General features: G+C 38.4%; 1 protein-coding gene across 1 annotated transcript in view; it reads left to right on the top strand.

Moving 5' to 3' along the window:
* CLIP4 (CAP-GLY domain containing linker protein family, member 4) overlaps positions 1-17,246 on the top strand; it is a 68,048-nt gene that overhangs the window by 10,955 nt on the left and 39,847 nt on the right. The window contains exons 2-8 of the mRNA XM_006880567.1: positions 1,171-1,310; positions 3,900-3,993; positions 5,096-5,257; positions 8,683-8,801; positions 11,908-12,144; positions 15,643-15,778; positions 16,641-16,781. Of these exons, the coding sequence (XP_006880629.1) occupies positions 1,171-1,310; positions 3,900-3,993; positions 5,096-5,257; positions 8,683-8,801; positions 11,908-12,144; positions 15,643-15,778; positions 16,641-16,781 (1,029 nt within the window). The remainder of the gene's footprint in view (positions 1-1,170; positions 1,311-3,899; positions 3,994-5,095; positions 5,258-8,682; positions 8,802-11,907; positions 12,145-15,642; positions 15,779-16,640; positions 16,782-17,246) is intronic.

Genomic DNA, 17,246 nt, shown 5'->3' with positions numbered 1-17,246 from the left:
CTATGAAATATAATCAAAAGGATCCCCTCCCTCAGAAAATTAGCTATAGGAAAGTAGAAACATTTACAGTCATGTGGAGTTATATTGTACTATAAGAGAACACTGATGGCTGTTGCCTAACATGCCAGACTGCTGATTGAAAGATCAATAGTTTGAACCCACCAGCTACTTTGAGAGAGAAAGATACAGATTTACAGACTGAGAAATCTGATAGAGTGTTACTATGAGTCAGATTCTATTTGATGGTTGTGGGAATATACTTTAAGAAGCCTTGCTACTACAGTGCAATGTATTTGGCTGCTAACTAAAGATTCATTGTTGTCTTTGTGTGCTACTGAGTCACAACTGACCCATAGCTGACCCTGCAGCAGATTTTTCAGAAGCTGTAAATCACACAGGGGGAGATTGCCCATTCTTCTTGCACAGAGCGGCTAGTGGAGTTGAACCACACAGTTTGGGATAACATTGCAGTTTCTTACCACTAGGCTACCAGAGCTCCCTAACTGAAAAGTTAGCAGTTTGACTTTACTAGCTGCTTTATTGAAAAATGGTGGACATCTTTCTCTTCTAAAGGCTTAGGAACTTGCTACAGGGTCTCCATGAATTGAAATAAACTCAGTGGCAGTAGGGTTAGCATATTAATTGTTGTTGTTGTTGTGTACCATTGAGTTGGAACTGACCCATAGCTGACCAGAGGCAGGTCATCGCACAGGAGGAGATTGCCCATCCTTCTCCCACAGAGCAGCTGGTGGATTTTAACCGTGTGCCTTTGGGATTGCAGTGCAGCTTCTTAGACTATAGTAGTGTTTCTTTTTTTAAATGTACATTTTAATATTAGATGTTGGCCTATTGTTCATGAGGTATCTATGCTTTGAAAGCAAAAGTATTAATAACATTTGAAAATTTTTCTATGTACTAGAAATATCTTAAATTTGAGGTCTGTGCACTCACCCATGTTTCATTTAATTTAAAGTAGCATGTATTTCTGGAATTCTCATTTTCAATTTTTGGTCACCTGATTTTTGTCTTGAGAATCATGTCAAGGCAGATCTACTTTTTCCTATCATCCATCTAAAAATATTTTTTTTATCATTTAAGTCTTAATTTTCATAACTTTCAATACATTTATTTGACAATAAATTTTAATTGTGCCTTTTTAAAAAATTTCAGAATTTTCTTTCTTTGATCCTAATGATGCATCATGCCAGGAAATTCTCTTTGATCCCAAAACTTCAGTATCAGAATTATTTGCCATCTTAAGACAATGGGTTCCTCAGGTCCAGCAGAACATTGACATTATTGGAAATGAGGTAAGGTCCTCTTAAGTGTGAAGATCTGCGTTGATTGTTAATGATGTAGATAAGCTTCCCCCCATCTAAGTGGGAGGATGATGATGAAGGAAAGAGAATAATGTCCCAGGTATTTCTTGGGCAGAGATTTGGCTCCTTATTTTTTCCATCATTCCCTCATGCAGCTGACTTTCTTATACCTGGAATTTTGTCATTACAGACTCTGGTGGAAAGAGGGGAGACATTCTTCTTTCTTTTCTTTATACAGTTAATTTTGAAAAAAATTTTTCTTTTGCATTTTGTTAAGTGATTTGATGACCAGTATATTCTGTCTTTACATATTATTGGTTTGACAAAGATGTAGGTTTAAATATAATATTGAAAAAATTTAAATTTTTGAGTGGGCTAAAAATGAGTGGCCCACTAAGAACACAAATAGGTCTGTCTTGGAGAGGGTATAACCAAGTTTCTCCTGGGAGGCTAGGGCTTTGAAGTTTCATCTCACTTACTTTGGGAACATGGCCAGGAGGGACCTGTCCTTGCATAAGGACATCATGCTTGGGAGGGTGAAGGGACAGTGCAGGTGAGGCAGACCCCTCATGAGATGGATTGATAAAGTAACTGGGGCGGTGAGGGTAGGCGTGTTGGAGATGTTGAGACTGGCTCAGGACAGGGCAGGCAGAGGGTCTCTATGAGTCACAGGTGACTCAGTGGCACATAATAACAACAACAAAAATGAGTAGATTTCTGTCATCAACATGTTTTGTAGTAAGAGACAGTGTATACTTTTTGAAATGCCACTGCAAAAAATTATGTGAGGGCAGTATCTGACGTTCCTGTATAACTTCACTAGGGGGAGAGTGACATACCATCAGCATCAGTTCAGGGAGGGTTCCTGTGAAGTAGAGGTCAGACGTATTTCCTGTCTCTGACCTTATTACTAATTTGGTTATCAGCCACTACTTCTCTGCTGAGCTCAAGAAGTCATTGCCGTCATCACAAAGAGCAGACCATACTTACATTCCCTTGCCTTTCTGGATAATCACATGCTACAGTTCAGATTCAGGAGTTCTCAGGACACAGTTCTGAGATCAGATAGCCTCTTCTTCACCATACCCATAGACCGGCCTCTCTCTGCCTTAGATAGCTGGCTCCTTGACCCTTGATTCTCCTGCTTGGACAGGGCGTACACTACACCACTCTTTAGCCCCACTAGTAAGTGACTGTGGACCTGCACTCTCCTAGTAAGCCTGGGTCTGAAGGCATCAAGTTCCTCACACCATGGATTGGTATGTCCTGCGTGGTTAGTATGTCCCCCTTGCTCATGGGGCTGGGAGGCCCTCTGTGCCAGTCTCCTGGTGCTGCTGCTGCTTTCTGTCTGCCGAGCCTTCTTGCTGTTTGTATGAACTCTTGCTCTTTCTCTCTCTCTCTTTGTCTCTCTCTGTCTCCTGGTTCAAAGGATGCACTCTCCCCTTGGTTGGTAGGGAGTTCCTCTTTTGCTGCCCTGGGGTAGCAGATAATTCTTTTTAAACTTAGTGGAATGGCAAAACTGACCTATCACTTTACAGATACCTGATTTGTATGATTTTACCTCCACAAGGATGCCATGCATCTTATTTGCATTATTAGCTAACTTTTATCCCCTTGATAGGCTACAAGTACGTTTTTTACATAGACCTACTCAATTATGTTGTTGTTAGATAATGTCAAGTCAAATATGACTCGTAGTGACCCTATGAGCAGTGGATCTGAACCTCATCCTCTCCTAAGCTATCTTAACATTTCTTGATACACTAGAGCCCAATTGTGACAGTCTACTGTAATGCACCTGGTTGAGGGTCCCCCTCTCCTTCGCCAACACTCCACCCTTCCAAGCATCTTGTCTCTCTCCAAGGAATAGCCCCTCCTAGCAACATGCCCAAAGTATGTGAGGTGAAGTCTCATCATCCTTACCTCCAAAGAACACTCTGGTTGCACCCTTTCCAAGACATACTTAATTTGTTCTTTTGGCCATCCATGGGATATTCAGTGCTCTTCTCCAACACCACAGCTAAAAGGCATCAGTTCTTCTTCTGTTATCCTTATTCATTGTCCGGCTCTCATATGCATAGCAAGTAATCAGAAAGACTATAGCCTGAATCAGATGCAAATTAGTCCTTAACCTGACATCATTACTCCTCAGTAATTTGGAGAGATCCCTAACTCTAGATTTTCCCAGTGCAGATTTAGATTATAGTGAAAACTCTATGAACACTAGAGGAATTATTATGTGGGAACGTGTAAATAAGACTATCTGGTTCTCAAGGCTGGTTGAACTACTCATTATACTACATCATCACATCTGCTAGAGAGGAAATTTTGCTTGATATTTAAGAGGATACTAAGGGTCATATTTTGGAGTTACTGATGGCATGAAGTTCTCTTTACTTCAAGAATTTCCTCCAGCCAGGTGATAAGTGACATTTTCATTGTTCTCTGGTGCAGTTTTGAATTTTACTTTTATGAAAAGCCCGTTCTAGCTGTGCATTTTACTGAGAAGTAATTTAGATATATGGACTAAGTTTGATAGTGTAGTAGTCATACTGTCATCAATTTCCTTGGTTTCCTTAGATTCTTAAGAGAGGCTGCAATGTGAATGACAGAGATGGACTGACCGATATGACACTTCTGCATTATACCTGCAAGTCTGGGGCTCACGGTATTGGTGAGTAGTCACCAAGTCTATTGATCGCTTAGGAAATCTCTGTTTGTACTTCTGAAATCTGTATTTATGCCAATCAGAGGATGTACGTTCCCTCAGCTCCCAAGGACTGCCCCCGTTGTGATAATATGTTCTGAATAGATGAGCATCCAGTTAAATTCTTCCAGCGACCTTGTTCTCTTCCCTGATTTACCTCAAGGGTATTTTCATACCTTGTTGAAGCCTCCAGCTTTTCTGGTACAGGCTATAGACCTATTTGCTTATTAGGTGGGAGCCACTGGTGACATTCTAGAAACCTAGAAGGTTAAATCCAAGGATGGGACAGTGCAAAGCCAGTTTTCCAAATGTCGCATTCCTTAACACATTCTGCCCTTTTTAGGCCTTTGTCATCTATTCCTACATCGACAATGAATGTGCATGTTTTCCCAGATGAGCCTATTTATATGTTACACCATTTTATGCACTTGGGTTTCTTATTTGATGGTATGCTGTGAACTTCTCTTCATGCTTTGATCATCTGATGTTTTTCAAAACACTGGTGGTGATGGATTCCCTTCACCATCCAGTCAATCAAAGATGGATATTTTTGTAAAAATGAAAGGGGAAGAAAGAATAGTCAAAAGAGAAAGTGCAAGACCACATGATTTGCAAAAGATATAAATTACATTTGAATACTATAATAAGAAGAAAACATTAAAAGAAGAAAAAAAATATTTAAGAAGGACAGACAGAAGTTACACCGTGGGGACTGGCTGTGGTCTGTGGAGAAGCTCCGGGCTGGTACATGTGTGCAGTGGCTTCCCAGGATCCTATTGTTAGGATGTATCTGTTTATTGAATCTCTTTCTTGTTGTACTTTTAGGTTGTTTCAGAATTTTACTCCTAATAGTTAGTGCTGTAATGAATATCTTTGTGTGTTTGGGTTTATTCACATCCTTGAGTGTGATTATTTTAGAATGCATTTCTGAAAGGGACATTTCTGAGGGGGTTATAGTGTATCTCCTGTGTGCTTTGGCTTCTTAAACGATGTAGGAACTAGCCATCCATTGGAACTGGAGATTTGTGCTGAGGACTAAAAGAAAAATAATTCAGCCAGTCTTGTTTAGGTGACGTTGAAACAGCAGTGAAATTTGCAACTCAGCTCATGGACCTGGGAGCCGATGCAAGTTTGCGGAGTCGCTGGACAAACATGAATGCTCTGCATTATGCTGCATATTTTGATGTCCCGGAGCTTGTGAAAGTGATTTTGAAGACAGCTAAACCAAAAGGTAAGTGGTATATGATCACTCTCAGATGCTGTTAATTGAGGAGCCTGTCAGTTTTACAAAGAGTTCAAGGAGATTTTTGTTTCTGCTATTATTAATTATGATTATTATTACTTTTAATGAAAGTTTACAGAGACTTAGGGTTTCCATTCATTCATTGTTGCACTTTTCTCCCTGCCCACTCCTCCCCTACAGTTCGCTCTTCTTTTTGAAAAGTAAAAGAAAATTTTTTCATTGTTATACAATCCCTCCCTCCAGGTCCACTCCACTGTGCAACCCTCGTTCTGGACTCCTGTCATGACAATAATACCTAATCATATACCCTTTTAAAACAGTTCTCTGCCTCATTGTTTCAATGAAGTATACATCATTTATCCCCTCTTTCTCAGTTTCCCCCCAACCGTGAGGTCAGTCCCGTTTTACAAAAATGGCACTATGCAGTATTTGTCCTTTTGTGACGGAGATATTTCACTTAGCATAATGTCCTCCAGGGTCACCCATTTTGAATAATAGTTCATGAGTTCCTTGTTTTTTAATGCAGTGTAGTATTCCATTGTGTGAACATACCACAGCCTCTCTATCCATTCATTTGCTGATGGGCACTTAGGCTGTTTCCAACTCTTTGTTATTTTGAACAAAGCTGCAATAAACATGGGTGTGCATATATCTGCTTGGATGGCAGTTATGATCTCTTTGGGGTATATTCCCAGTAGTGGAATTGCTGGGTTAAATGGTATTTTAAAGCACCATACCGCCTTCCACAGTGGTTGCACCATTTTACACTCCCACCAAAAGTGAATAAGGGTTCCGGTTTCTCCACAACTTCGCCAGCATTTGTTGTTTGCTGTTCTGTTAAATTTTGCTATTCTGACTGGTGTGAGATAGTATCTCATAGTTGTTTTGGTTATATCTCTCTTTGAGCTAGGGATTTTGAACATTTCTTCATGTGTTTGCCATGTTTCTGCTCTATCTTGTTACATAGAGTCTCCCACTCCATTTTTCCTAAAGAACGGATAGGAATAGTTACTATTCCAAACTATAGATATGCTATAGTTTTTATTGAGAAGTTAGTATTCCATTACAAAAGACACTAAAGGAAAATATCTATTATAAAGAGCTACAAAAGGAAAATATTTCTGTGTATCTCATGGCTTGTGTAAATAGGTAATTGACTCCATGTGCTATGTTGTTGTTATGTGCAGTCAAGTCAGCCCCGACTCATAGCAACCTTACGAACCTTGCCCTGTCCTGAGCCAGCCTCTCCATCTCTGACACACCTGTCCCCAGCGTCACTGTGTCAATCCATCTCATCCAGGATCTTCTTTTCCTGTGCTGACCCTCCACTCTTCCTAGCAGGATGCCATATGCTATTATCACTGTTTTATGTTGCCTGAATGACCAAGAAAAGACTAAAGAAGGCCGTCAGAGGTAGACATCCATATAATAAAGAATAGTAATTTTAGATGATATACATACCATTTTGAAATTCTGTAATTCTACTTTCCCAAAACGCAAACCAAACTGACTGAGTGGATTCCAACTTACGGTGACCCTGTAGGACAGAGCAGAAGTGCCCTAGAATCAGGATTTTTGAAGCAATAGGTTTCTGAGGTCTTCATAGAAGTGGACTGGCTCATCTGTCTCTCCTGCAGCCTCTAGTGGGTTTGAAATGGTGACCTTGAGATTAGTGGCTAAACATTGTAACCACTGTACCACCAGGGGTTCACCTAGCCCTCCATTTTCATGGTGAGAAATTGTACATTCTGTGCAATTTACACAATAAATTTACAATTTACATACATTGTAAATTTCAGGGAACTGAAATTATACATTAAATGCCTAAATTACAGTCTTAGTATTTATTTATTCATTTACTGATGATAAGACACTGTGCTGAATCCCAAAGGCACGCAGCTCAAATCCACCAGCTGCTTTGTAGCAGAAGGATGGATAATCTTCTTCAATGTGATTTACGGCCTCTGAAATCCCACTGTAGAGTCAGTTCTGAGGCAAGCCTGACCTGACAGTACACAGCAACAACTCTGGTCATTTTAGTGGGTCAGTTTTCTGTTGAGAGAAAAAATGAGAGCAAGTACAATACCTTACACATTGTGGAAGATGTATTTTGGGATTTAATAGATGGATTTCCTAGAATGTTTCTTTCTAACTTCTACTTCACATACTTGGCTATTTTCTCTTTGAATTTTACAATTTGAATTGTTTTTTTTTTAAATTTTTTATTGTAAATTTTAATGAACATTTACAGAGATTTTGGATTTCCATTCATTCATTGCTGCACTTTTCTCCCTACCCACTTCTTCCCTCCTCTCTTTGAAAAGAAAAAAGAAAAATTTCTTCATAGGTATTGTTTTTTGTTTATTAAGAGTAAAAAAACATCTGTTGATTGTAGTAGCTCAAGAGTTTGTTCTGCTCATGTTGGAGGTTGGATATGTAAGGGGTTGTGTGGTTTAGATGAAGATAGAACTTATAGAATCAGAAATATATTAAATTCTTATAGCTACCATTCAAAATGTGATTTACAAATAAATGTCTATGTTTATTAATAATATGATGATGATTTTTGAAAGTTATTTAAATGTTTCTTCTTGTTGTTGAGTACCATCAAGTCAGTACTAACCCATAACTGACCCTCCGGTGGGTTTTCAGAGGCAGTTAATTGCATGGGAGGAGATTTCCCGTCTTTCTTCCATGAAACAGCTAATGGATTTGAAGCACATACCTTGCTTTGCAAGTTGTTGTTGTTGTTCTGTAGTGCCAAGTTGGAGCCGACCCACAGCTGACCTTCCAGCAGGTTTTTAGAAGCAGTTACTAGCATGGGAAGAGATTGCTCATTCTTCGCCTGTGGAACATTTGGTGGATTTGAACCGTGAGCCTTTGGGATTGCAATGCAGATTCTTACCACTAGGCCACCAGAACTCCCACTAATGAGAAAGTAGCCATGGAGAATATATACATGGATGGATGTGGGTATATTTCACTAAAACTTTTTACCAAAGAGATGGAGGAGGTAGATTCGATCCCAAGGTCATAGTTTGATCTTACTTAAACCTATCTCACTGTGGTTGTCATAGAAAATAGGTAAAAGATTTCATGAGTGATTGCATTAAGATAATAACTTTTTACACATGCTAGTTATATGGTTTAGTTTGTGATAGTTGGAAGACTCATGATAATATGACTTCATTTTATAACAAAACTTTTTTGTCTTAGGCCAAATCAGATTGTAATATGAGAATATTTTTCCTCTAGAAAATGGTGCTTTTGGAAGTTGATGTAAGACTCATAAATAGTTAAAAAACCAAACAAGCCATAAAAGAAAAGAAATCTTCTTCTTCACCCCCCACTTTTAAAATTATAATAGCCAAATTAAAAATTATAGTTAATGTTTTTGTGATGTTTAATTGCAGATGTGGACGCCACTTGTAGTGACTTTAACTTTGGAACAGCTCTGCATATTGCGGCATATAACTTGTGTGCAGGTACTGTGAAATGCTTACTGGAGCATGGAGCAAATCCTGCATTTAGGGTAAGAATTAAATTGAAAGTGAAAAAAAAAATTGCAAGAACTAAGTCTTATGTTAGTTCTCAGAAGAGTTAAATCTCGATATTGTTATTATAGAACTGATATATGAATCAAATTCTATTTTTATGCTACATGTAAATAAGTACTCATGATAAACACAATTGGAAGTAAACTTAAGGTACAGTCATTTCAGTCCTTATATATTAATGTTGTTCTATGTGCCATCAACTCTGAACTGACTCATAGCTGACCCTCCAGCTGGGTTTTGTTGTTTTGGTTGCTGTGTACCATAGAGTCAGAACCAACCCATAGCTGACCCGCCAGCGGGTTTTCAGAGTCAGTTAATTGCAAGGGCGGAGACTGCTCATCGATCTGCATGCCTTTGGGATTGCAGCACAGCTTCTTACCACTAGGCTGCCAGAGCTCCAACACTTACTTCTATTTGGGAGAGTAAAATGCTCCTTAAATTGTCATAATTGTATGTATATAGTTATAGTTATATATAGTTTTTATTTGAACTTTTGAGTTGTAAAAAATTAGCTGTTAAAATGTGTATATACATTATATTTTTGTGTTACAGTATGCTTTAAATTATTTTGGAATAGAATTTAATTTAGAAAGTTAAAAATGCAAATGAAGTGATGCTTAAATTTAAATCTTAGGAAAAAATATTTTCAGAGTAATAATATTACTATTTAAATAATTATATCACTAAATTATCATATGAACTCTGATGATCTACTGGTAAGAAGAGGCTGTGCTGCAATCCCAAAGGCATATGGTTCAAATCCACCAGCTGCTCTAAGAGAAAAGGATGGGTAATCTTCTCCCTTGGGGTTTATTGTTTCAAAAATCTGCTAAAAAGTAGTTAAAGCGGGTAACTGGGAAGTCTTAACTGTTGTTGTTATGTGCCGTCGAGTCACCTGCGACTCATAGCGACCCTATGTACAACAGCCCTAAACCCTGCTCTATCCTGTGCCAATCGCACTGCCTCCGATATACCCATCCCGATTACCCCAGACACTGAACAATCCACGTCATAGAGGATCTTCCCCTCCTGCGCTGTCCCTCCACCCTCCCAAGCATGATGTCCCTCTCCAAGGATGTGTCCCTCCTTACAACATGTCCAGAGTATGTCAGAGGAAGCCCCAGAATCATTGTCTTCAAGGAGTAGCCTGGTTTAAGCCTCTCCAGGGTGAATCTGTTTCTTTTCTTGGCAGTCCATGGTACATTCAAGACTCTTCTCCAGCACCACAGCTCAAAGGCATCTATTATCCTTCTATCTTCCCTAGTCGTTGTCCAACTCTCTGATGCATAACAAATGATTGCAAAGACCATAGCCTGTATCACACACACCTTAGTCTCTAGAGTGACACCATTGCTGTCCAGTACTTTAGAGAGGTCCATAATGGCAGACTTTCTCATCACAATACGTTTTTTGATTTCCTGGCTACTGGTGCCAAGAATGTTGACCGTGGAGCCAAGCCGACTAATGTTGTTAACAATCTCAATCTCTTCATCATCCATCCTGATGCTGCCAGTTGGTCCAGTTGTGAGAATCTTTGTCTCCTTGACATTGAGCCTCAATCCATATTGAAGGCTGCAGTCCTTGACCATCTGCAGCAAGTGCTTCAGGTCCTCCTCAGTTTCAGCAAGCTGGGTTGTCATCTGCATAACGCAGATTGTTAATAGATTCTTCCACCAATCCTGATGCCACAATTCTCCTCATAGAGCTCAGCCTACCGGATAATCTGTTCTGCGTACAGGTTGAAAAGGTATGGAGACAGGACACATCCCAGGCGTTTCCTTGCTTTGTCCTGATGGCTGCCTCTTGGTCCAAATATAGGTTTTAACTAAAAAAACAGCTAACTAAAAGATCCCTAGGGGGCGCTGCAGTGTAATCAGTAGGGATTTGCGCCGTTAACCCAAAGGCAGCACCTCTTCCCGGTAGTTAGAATCCACAGGCCACTATTTGGGACAAAGATGGACAATTTCTTTTAGTCACTGTCTCTGAAAACTCGCCGAAGAGTCTGCTGCCTGTCAGTTTAGACTCAGTGGTGATGAGTTTGAGTTGGAACTTTTAAACCCACCAGTTGCACTGCAGGAGAGAGATGGAGCAGTCGGCTTGGCTTCCATAATGATTTACAGCCCTGGGAAGCCTGCGGGCAGGTCGGCTGCAGTGCCCTCCAGTGTGCTGAATCGGAATTGACTCAAAGGCAGTGGATTTGGCTTTGACGCCTTCCTGGAAGTAGGACAGAGAATGTCTTGTTAGAAAAAGCCTCCTCCACCCTCTTGCTTTCCTCTTCCCCTGCCCTTCTCTGTTTTCCTTCCTCTCCTTTGCTTCTTTTCTTTCTGTTTAACTCCATTAATTAATCCTTGACTATTAATGTGTCTCTGACCAGGATATATGCCCTTTGAGGGTAGTAGCTTTTGTTTTCTTCACTGCCGGCCATGTACTAAGTAGTTGCTCAATAAATTTTTGTCTTAAACTGGTAAAACATATGTGATAAAACATGTATGTGCCATTTTGACAATTTTCACCTGTACAACTTATGTTGTTGTTGTTGTTGTTGTTGTTGTTAGGTGTCATCGAGTGTCATAGATGACTCATAGTGACCCTATGAATGAAAGGCCTGAGCACTGTTCATACATAGAGTTTCCGGAGGCAAGCCATTTTGGAAGTGGATGCCGCTCCTGCTTCCAGGCTTGTTTTAATAGGGAGCTCCAGCCAACACTGTCCACCATGGGTACCCATTACCACGATTGGCACATCACTGTCACAGGCTTCAGCATCACAGCAACCACGAGTTACCTTTGTACAGCAATGCACAGACCAGTGCTTTACCACCTAGAATAATGTTTGACAGAAAATCAATTTGACCCTGGCCTGAGGAACGCAGATTAAAATCACCCACCTTCAGCTTGGTAGCATAACTTTCTGTCCACTAGGCCAACGTAGCTCTCTCTATGTTGTCGTCGTTATAGTGCAGTAAATAATTTTCTTTTTGTAAATAGAAATTAATTTAATTTTAAAATCCTCCAAAAAGAAATTTCTCTGACCACATGGAGATTAAGCATGACTTGAATTTCTTTTTCTTATTTTTCATAGAACGACAAAGGGCAGATCCCTGCCGATGTTGTCCCAGACCCGGTAGATATGCCATTAGAAATGGCAGATGCGGCGGCAACTGCCAAAGAAATCAAGCAGATGCTGTTAGACGCGGTGCCTCTGTCTTGTGAGATCCCCAAGGCGATGCTTCCCAACTATGATCATGTCACTGGCAAGACGATGCTGACGTCACTTGGCTTGAAGTTAGGGGATCGTGTTGTTATTGCAGGACAGAAGGTATCGTAAATAACTGCATCCGCTCTCAGGGGCTCCATCCTCATCATGCCTACAGCTTGTGTGCCAAGGATTGCATAGTCAGTGTGACCAGAAATTTGAGATGTAAAGACAAAGCTAGAAAACACTCACTATGCAGGTGGAAAGAGGCTTAACGGAAACTGAAACGTCGATACAAGTTTACAGTAAAGTAGGATTTAAAAACGTAAAGTCTTTGAACTTGATGTCTTCATTTGAATGGGAAAGAGAGTACCATACATAGTAAATGAGTTAACTGATGTTAGAGGCAGGACTGAGAAATGATTGAGCCTGAAGATTGCTCCTCACAGTGGCTTCCACCTACTCCCAGGGGTGATTCTCTGCCCACATAATACTTCCCAGAAATTGGACCGAGGAGACCCTCGTGTTGTTTGGCTTTGAGGTCTCACACATAGGGAATTCTTAGCTATTATTAAACTGATCATTAACGTGTATATGGAAGTGATGACTTTTCCCTCCCCTCATTGGAAATGCTCTAGGTGTCTGTATGTCCACAGCCTCAGGTTCCAGATGATACTCCTTTATTGCTGGTCTCTTTTTAAAACCTTTTATGAACTTCTTTTTTTAAAATTAGGGTTAGTAGGAAATTCACTGTAGAGAATGAAACAGAATTCCTACCCAGGTTTGAATTTTCTAACATAGGTTCTTAGTATTTGGGTGATTTTGTGGGTTTATGAAAGTTTCCAAGAAAACTACAATTTGTAAATTTGATTTAGTAAGAAGAATGCATTAGTGCGAAACAAAATTACTACCAAACTATGTCAACATTTCCAAAAGGATGTATTTATAGGACATTCATTGTAGAACTAAAATATTAAGAAATTTTGAATTCATAGCATTTCCCTCCCTTTTTTACTTTGGATTAATATTCAGCTTCATAGCATTTCTGTGCTTTATACAAGAATGGACATTTTAGAGAGTGATTTTTTTTTTTAAATTTTAAACTGATTTACTTAACAGTTTTTTGAGTATTGCTTTTCACATCAGATATTTCTCATTTCCTTTACCCACCTCTCCCTCTCGCCATCAAATTGTGTGACCCTGTGATTACCTCCCCCTCCCGTCCTTACTCCTCTGCTCCCGCCCCGCCTTGGATCTTAATTCACATTTTACAATAATGTCTTATACAGTACTTGTCCTTATGGGACTGAGTTAATTCACATAGCATAATGCTTTTGGGGGGAGATGTTGTGATTTTCATCTCAAAATTTTTAAATTATAGAAAACTTTAACACGTTGCCGCACTCTTTTTAAATTGATGACCTTGCCTACAAACACATATTACATATGTCAGTCAGTAATATTGTATTAATATTATAAGTTTATTTGATTTTATTGTTTATTTCTTTTTAAATATATTCCTTATATTGATTGGTGTATGTCATACTATAAATTTATTAATTATAATAAAGTCAGTGCTGCCTTTAACATTTATCAACTTATGATTCTGTTTGTCTTTTCATTCTCTTAACAGTTTTCAAAAGAGCAGAATTTTTCTATTTTAGTGGAGCCAAATTTTTCAGCCCTTTTCTCTTATGCTTTTGGTTTCATAGCTAAGAAATTGTCTCCTATGTTATCGTCTAAAAGTCTTGAGTTTATTTTTTAATATCAAGTATTTTAAGTATCATTTGCCTCTTTTGCATGTTGTTGTTGTTGTTGTAATGTGTTATCGAGTCACACGACCCAATGTACAACAGCCCTGAAACCTGTCTTATCCTGTGCCAAGTTTACTGTCTCTAACACACCTACCCTCATTGCCCAGTCACTGAGTCAATCCATCTCATCGAGGGTCTTCCTCTCCTGCACTGTCACTCCACCATCCTAAATATGATGTCCTTCTCTAAGGACTGGTCCTTCCTTGCATATTGTTCTAGCACCATGCTTTGGAAAGAATATTCTTCCTTTGCCCAATTACCTTTGTATTTTTGTTGAGTATGTATTTCTGGACTTGATTTTGTTTCATTGAAGCTCTTTGAGCCTAGAGTTTTATTTTTTAAATTCTTACTATTTTAAAGTTTTTAATTACAAATACAAGTTATTTGAGTTAGCAGTGTTGGAATTTTTATCTCATTTGTCAGATTTGTAGACACAGAGATGTTGATAGTGTTTCCTTTAATGTTAATGTTGGTGACATGTGTCTTCTTTCTCTCATTTCCTAGGTCCATTGAAAAGTTTATGTTATTGATCTTTCAAATAATTACCTGTTGGTTTCATTGACTTATTTCATTGTTTGTGTATTTTCAATTTACTGTATTGTTTCTTTTGTTTGCTTTGAGTCTTCGGTGTCTAGTTTCTTAACAGGGAAACTTAGATAATTGATTCGAGACTTTTCTTTCTAATTATAGTTATTTCATGCTATAGATTTTCCTCTAAGCAGTACTTACACTGTGTTGCACACATTTTCTGGTGTTTCTACAGACATGGGGCTAATTTATTTCATTTTTTTATCAATATTTTCCAATTTCCCTTGTGATTTTTCTCTTTCTTCAGTAGGTAATTTAGAAGTTTTCCATATGCCTGTCTGTTAATGATTTCCAGTTTAATTTCATTGTGGACCAAGAACATATTGTATGATTTCATGGTTGCTTTGATGCTAAACACTGAGACACTGATGTGTCAAATGTGATAATGGTTACCCATGGTGGACAGTGTTGGGTGGAGCTCCCAGATTAAAACAAGCTTTGAAACAGCAGTGGCAACCTCTTCCATAATAGCTTGCCTCTGAAAACCCTATGAACTTGGAGAAACAATGAAAATTATACAAGTGTTCAGATCTTTCATTCATAGGGTCGCTATGAGTCATTTATGACTCAATGGCACTTAAGAACAACAACAACAACTTTTAAATTTATATCCTACTGTTTTGGGTTAAAAAAACCAAAACAGATGCTATCAAGTTGAGTGCACTTCTACTTATAGTGACCCCATATGTGTCAAAACAGAGCTTTGCTTTTTGTGGTAACAAGAACAAACAAAAAAAGACTGACTTGTCCAAAGTGAAGCACCATGCTTTTCTTCTGAGTCACCTTTATATAGACTTCAACTCCTAACCTTTAATACCCATCTAATCATGTTATGTTATCTCTTTGCACCACCCAGGGACTCCTTTTGGATAAAGTGGTCTAGAAATGTCTTGTGATTTCCTGCCTACTGACTACCTTAAGAGAAGTGTTGAAATCTCCAACTATATTTGTGGATTTATCTGTTTCTCCTTGCAGTTACTCTTTTGCTTTATGCATTATGTAGCTCAGTTGATAGGTGCAGATACATTTGGATTGACTATATTTCTCAATTAATTAACTTCTTATTACTTGATGTCCTCATTCATCCTTGGTAGTTTTCCTTTTCTACTTTGAGAAAATGGATGATTACAAACTTCCAATATCAAGTCAATTTGCAAGAGTAGAATACTTGGAATTACTAATGATACTCACAAGTTGTTGTGATATTCTGTATCTTTAGGTCGGAACTCTACGATTCTGTGGAACAACTGAATTTGCAAGTGGGCAGTGGGCTGGCATTGAATTAGATGAACCAGAGGGAAAAAACAACGGAAGTGTTGGGAAAGTCCAGTATTTTAAATGTGCCCCCAAATATGGTAAGGTGAATTTTATTTAGCTGACTAAAAAAATTATTTTAGCCAAGTAAATTTTACTCTTTTATCATTTTTGTCTAAAACTTTCCACCCAGGTTGCTTATGTAATAAATGAAAGAGATGCAAATTTAAGATGTTACAGTATGTTTGAGATAATGAGATGTAAAAGTATGTTTGAAATTATTATACTGATGAGAATAATAAGAGTGAGGGAAACATTGTTTCAAGAGAGGGGGGCTAGTTGTGGGAAGAAAGTCTTTAAAAAGTTAAGAGAGGATGGAACCCAGTGCTTATGTAGGGGTTAGTCTTGTGATGGGTCAGACACAACATACCTCTATTTAAGAAGAGAAAGGACAGAAGCTGAGACATAGATTTTTTTTTATACTATATGTATTTATCAGTACAATCCAGTATATAATACATGTAACAATAGCAAATTAAAAAACAATAGATGACACTATTAATTTTACTAATTTGTCTTTTCCCAAATGTAGAAAATTTGAAAAAAGCTCGATCTGGTTTGTGTGTGGGGCGGGAAATGATTGTGTTTGTGTGTCTTGACTAGATTGTAAGTACTTTAGGTGCAAATAATTGTTAATTTGTGTGTTTGTGTGTGTGATTTGAGTGAAAGCTTATAAAACAAATTGGTTTTCCATTCAAACTATGGGCTTCCGCCCTTTTTTGTCCACTCATTCAAGTAGACATAATTACTGAAAAAAAAAAAAAAAGACTTGCAGATTTTATTACAAATATTATAAAGGGTTTTGGCTTTTTTTCCCTTCAGCATTTTGAGTAAATCCTTGCTACTTTATTTGAAATGCTTTCGGTTCCTTTACCCTAACTAAAATTGTACACTTTCCCTTAGGCATTTTTGCCCCCGTTTCAAAGATCAGTAAAGCAAAAGACCGAAGGAAGAATACTGTCCACGCTTCTTCCACAAAAGCTGTGCCTCTCATGAAGTCCCAGAAAATTGATGTGACCCATGTAACATCCAAAGTCAGTACAGGTAGGTCAAGTCAGAAAGTTAAGTGTCTTCGAAAATGTTTTTATTTTACTTGTGAAACTTCTGTATTAAGTTTGCTTTACTTTTGTTGTTGTTAGTGTTAATTAACTGAAATCTGAATTAAATAATATCGTATGGCTTTAAAACCTCAGTCATGTGCTCGCTTCGGCAGCACATATACTAAAATTGGAACGATACAGAGATTAGCATGGCCCCTGCGCAAGGATGACACGCAAATTCGTGAAGCGTTCCATATTTTCAACCCTGAAATTAACCAGTCTGTAACGAAGGCTAACTCCTTTCACCTCCAAATTTCATCTTTGGATACAAAGCTAAGTGGATAGTCCTTAAGGAGGGACTGTTTAAAAAGAGGCAGGAGAGAATAGTCTAAAAGTATTATATTTTAGGGCATTATTTTTATCGTAGGAGTATGCAATGAGGGTTGTAGAGTGGATTATATTTGGGGCT

This window comes from Elephantulus edwardii, unplaced genomic scaffold (assembly GCF_000299155.1).
Source record: "Elephantulus edwardii isolate Elephantulus edwardi_28Jun2011 unplaced genomic scaffold, EleEdw1.0 scaffold00009, whole genome shotgun sequence".
NCBI classification, from domain to species: Eukaryota; Metazoa; Chordata; class Mammalia; order Macroscelidea; family Macroscelididae; genus Elephantulus; species Elephantulus edwardii.
The sequence above is the reverse complement of the archived record's forward strand: the minus strand, read 5'-3'. Positions and strand labels throughout refer to the sequence as shown.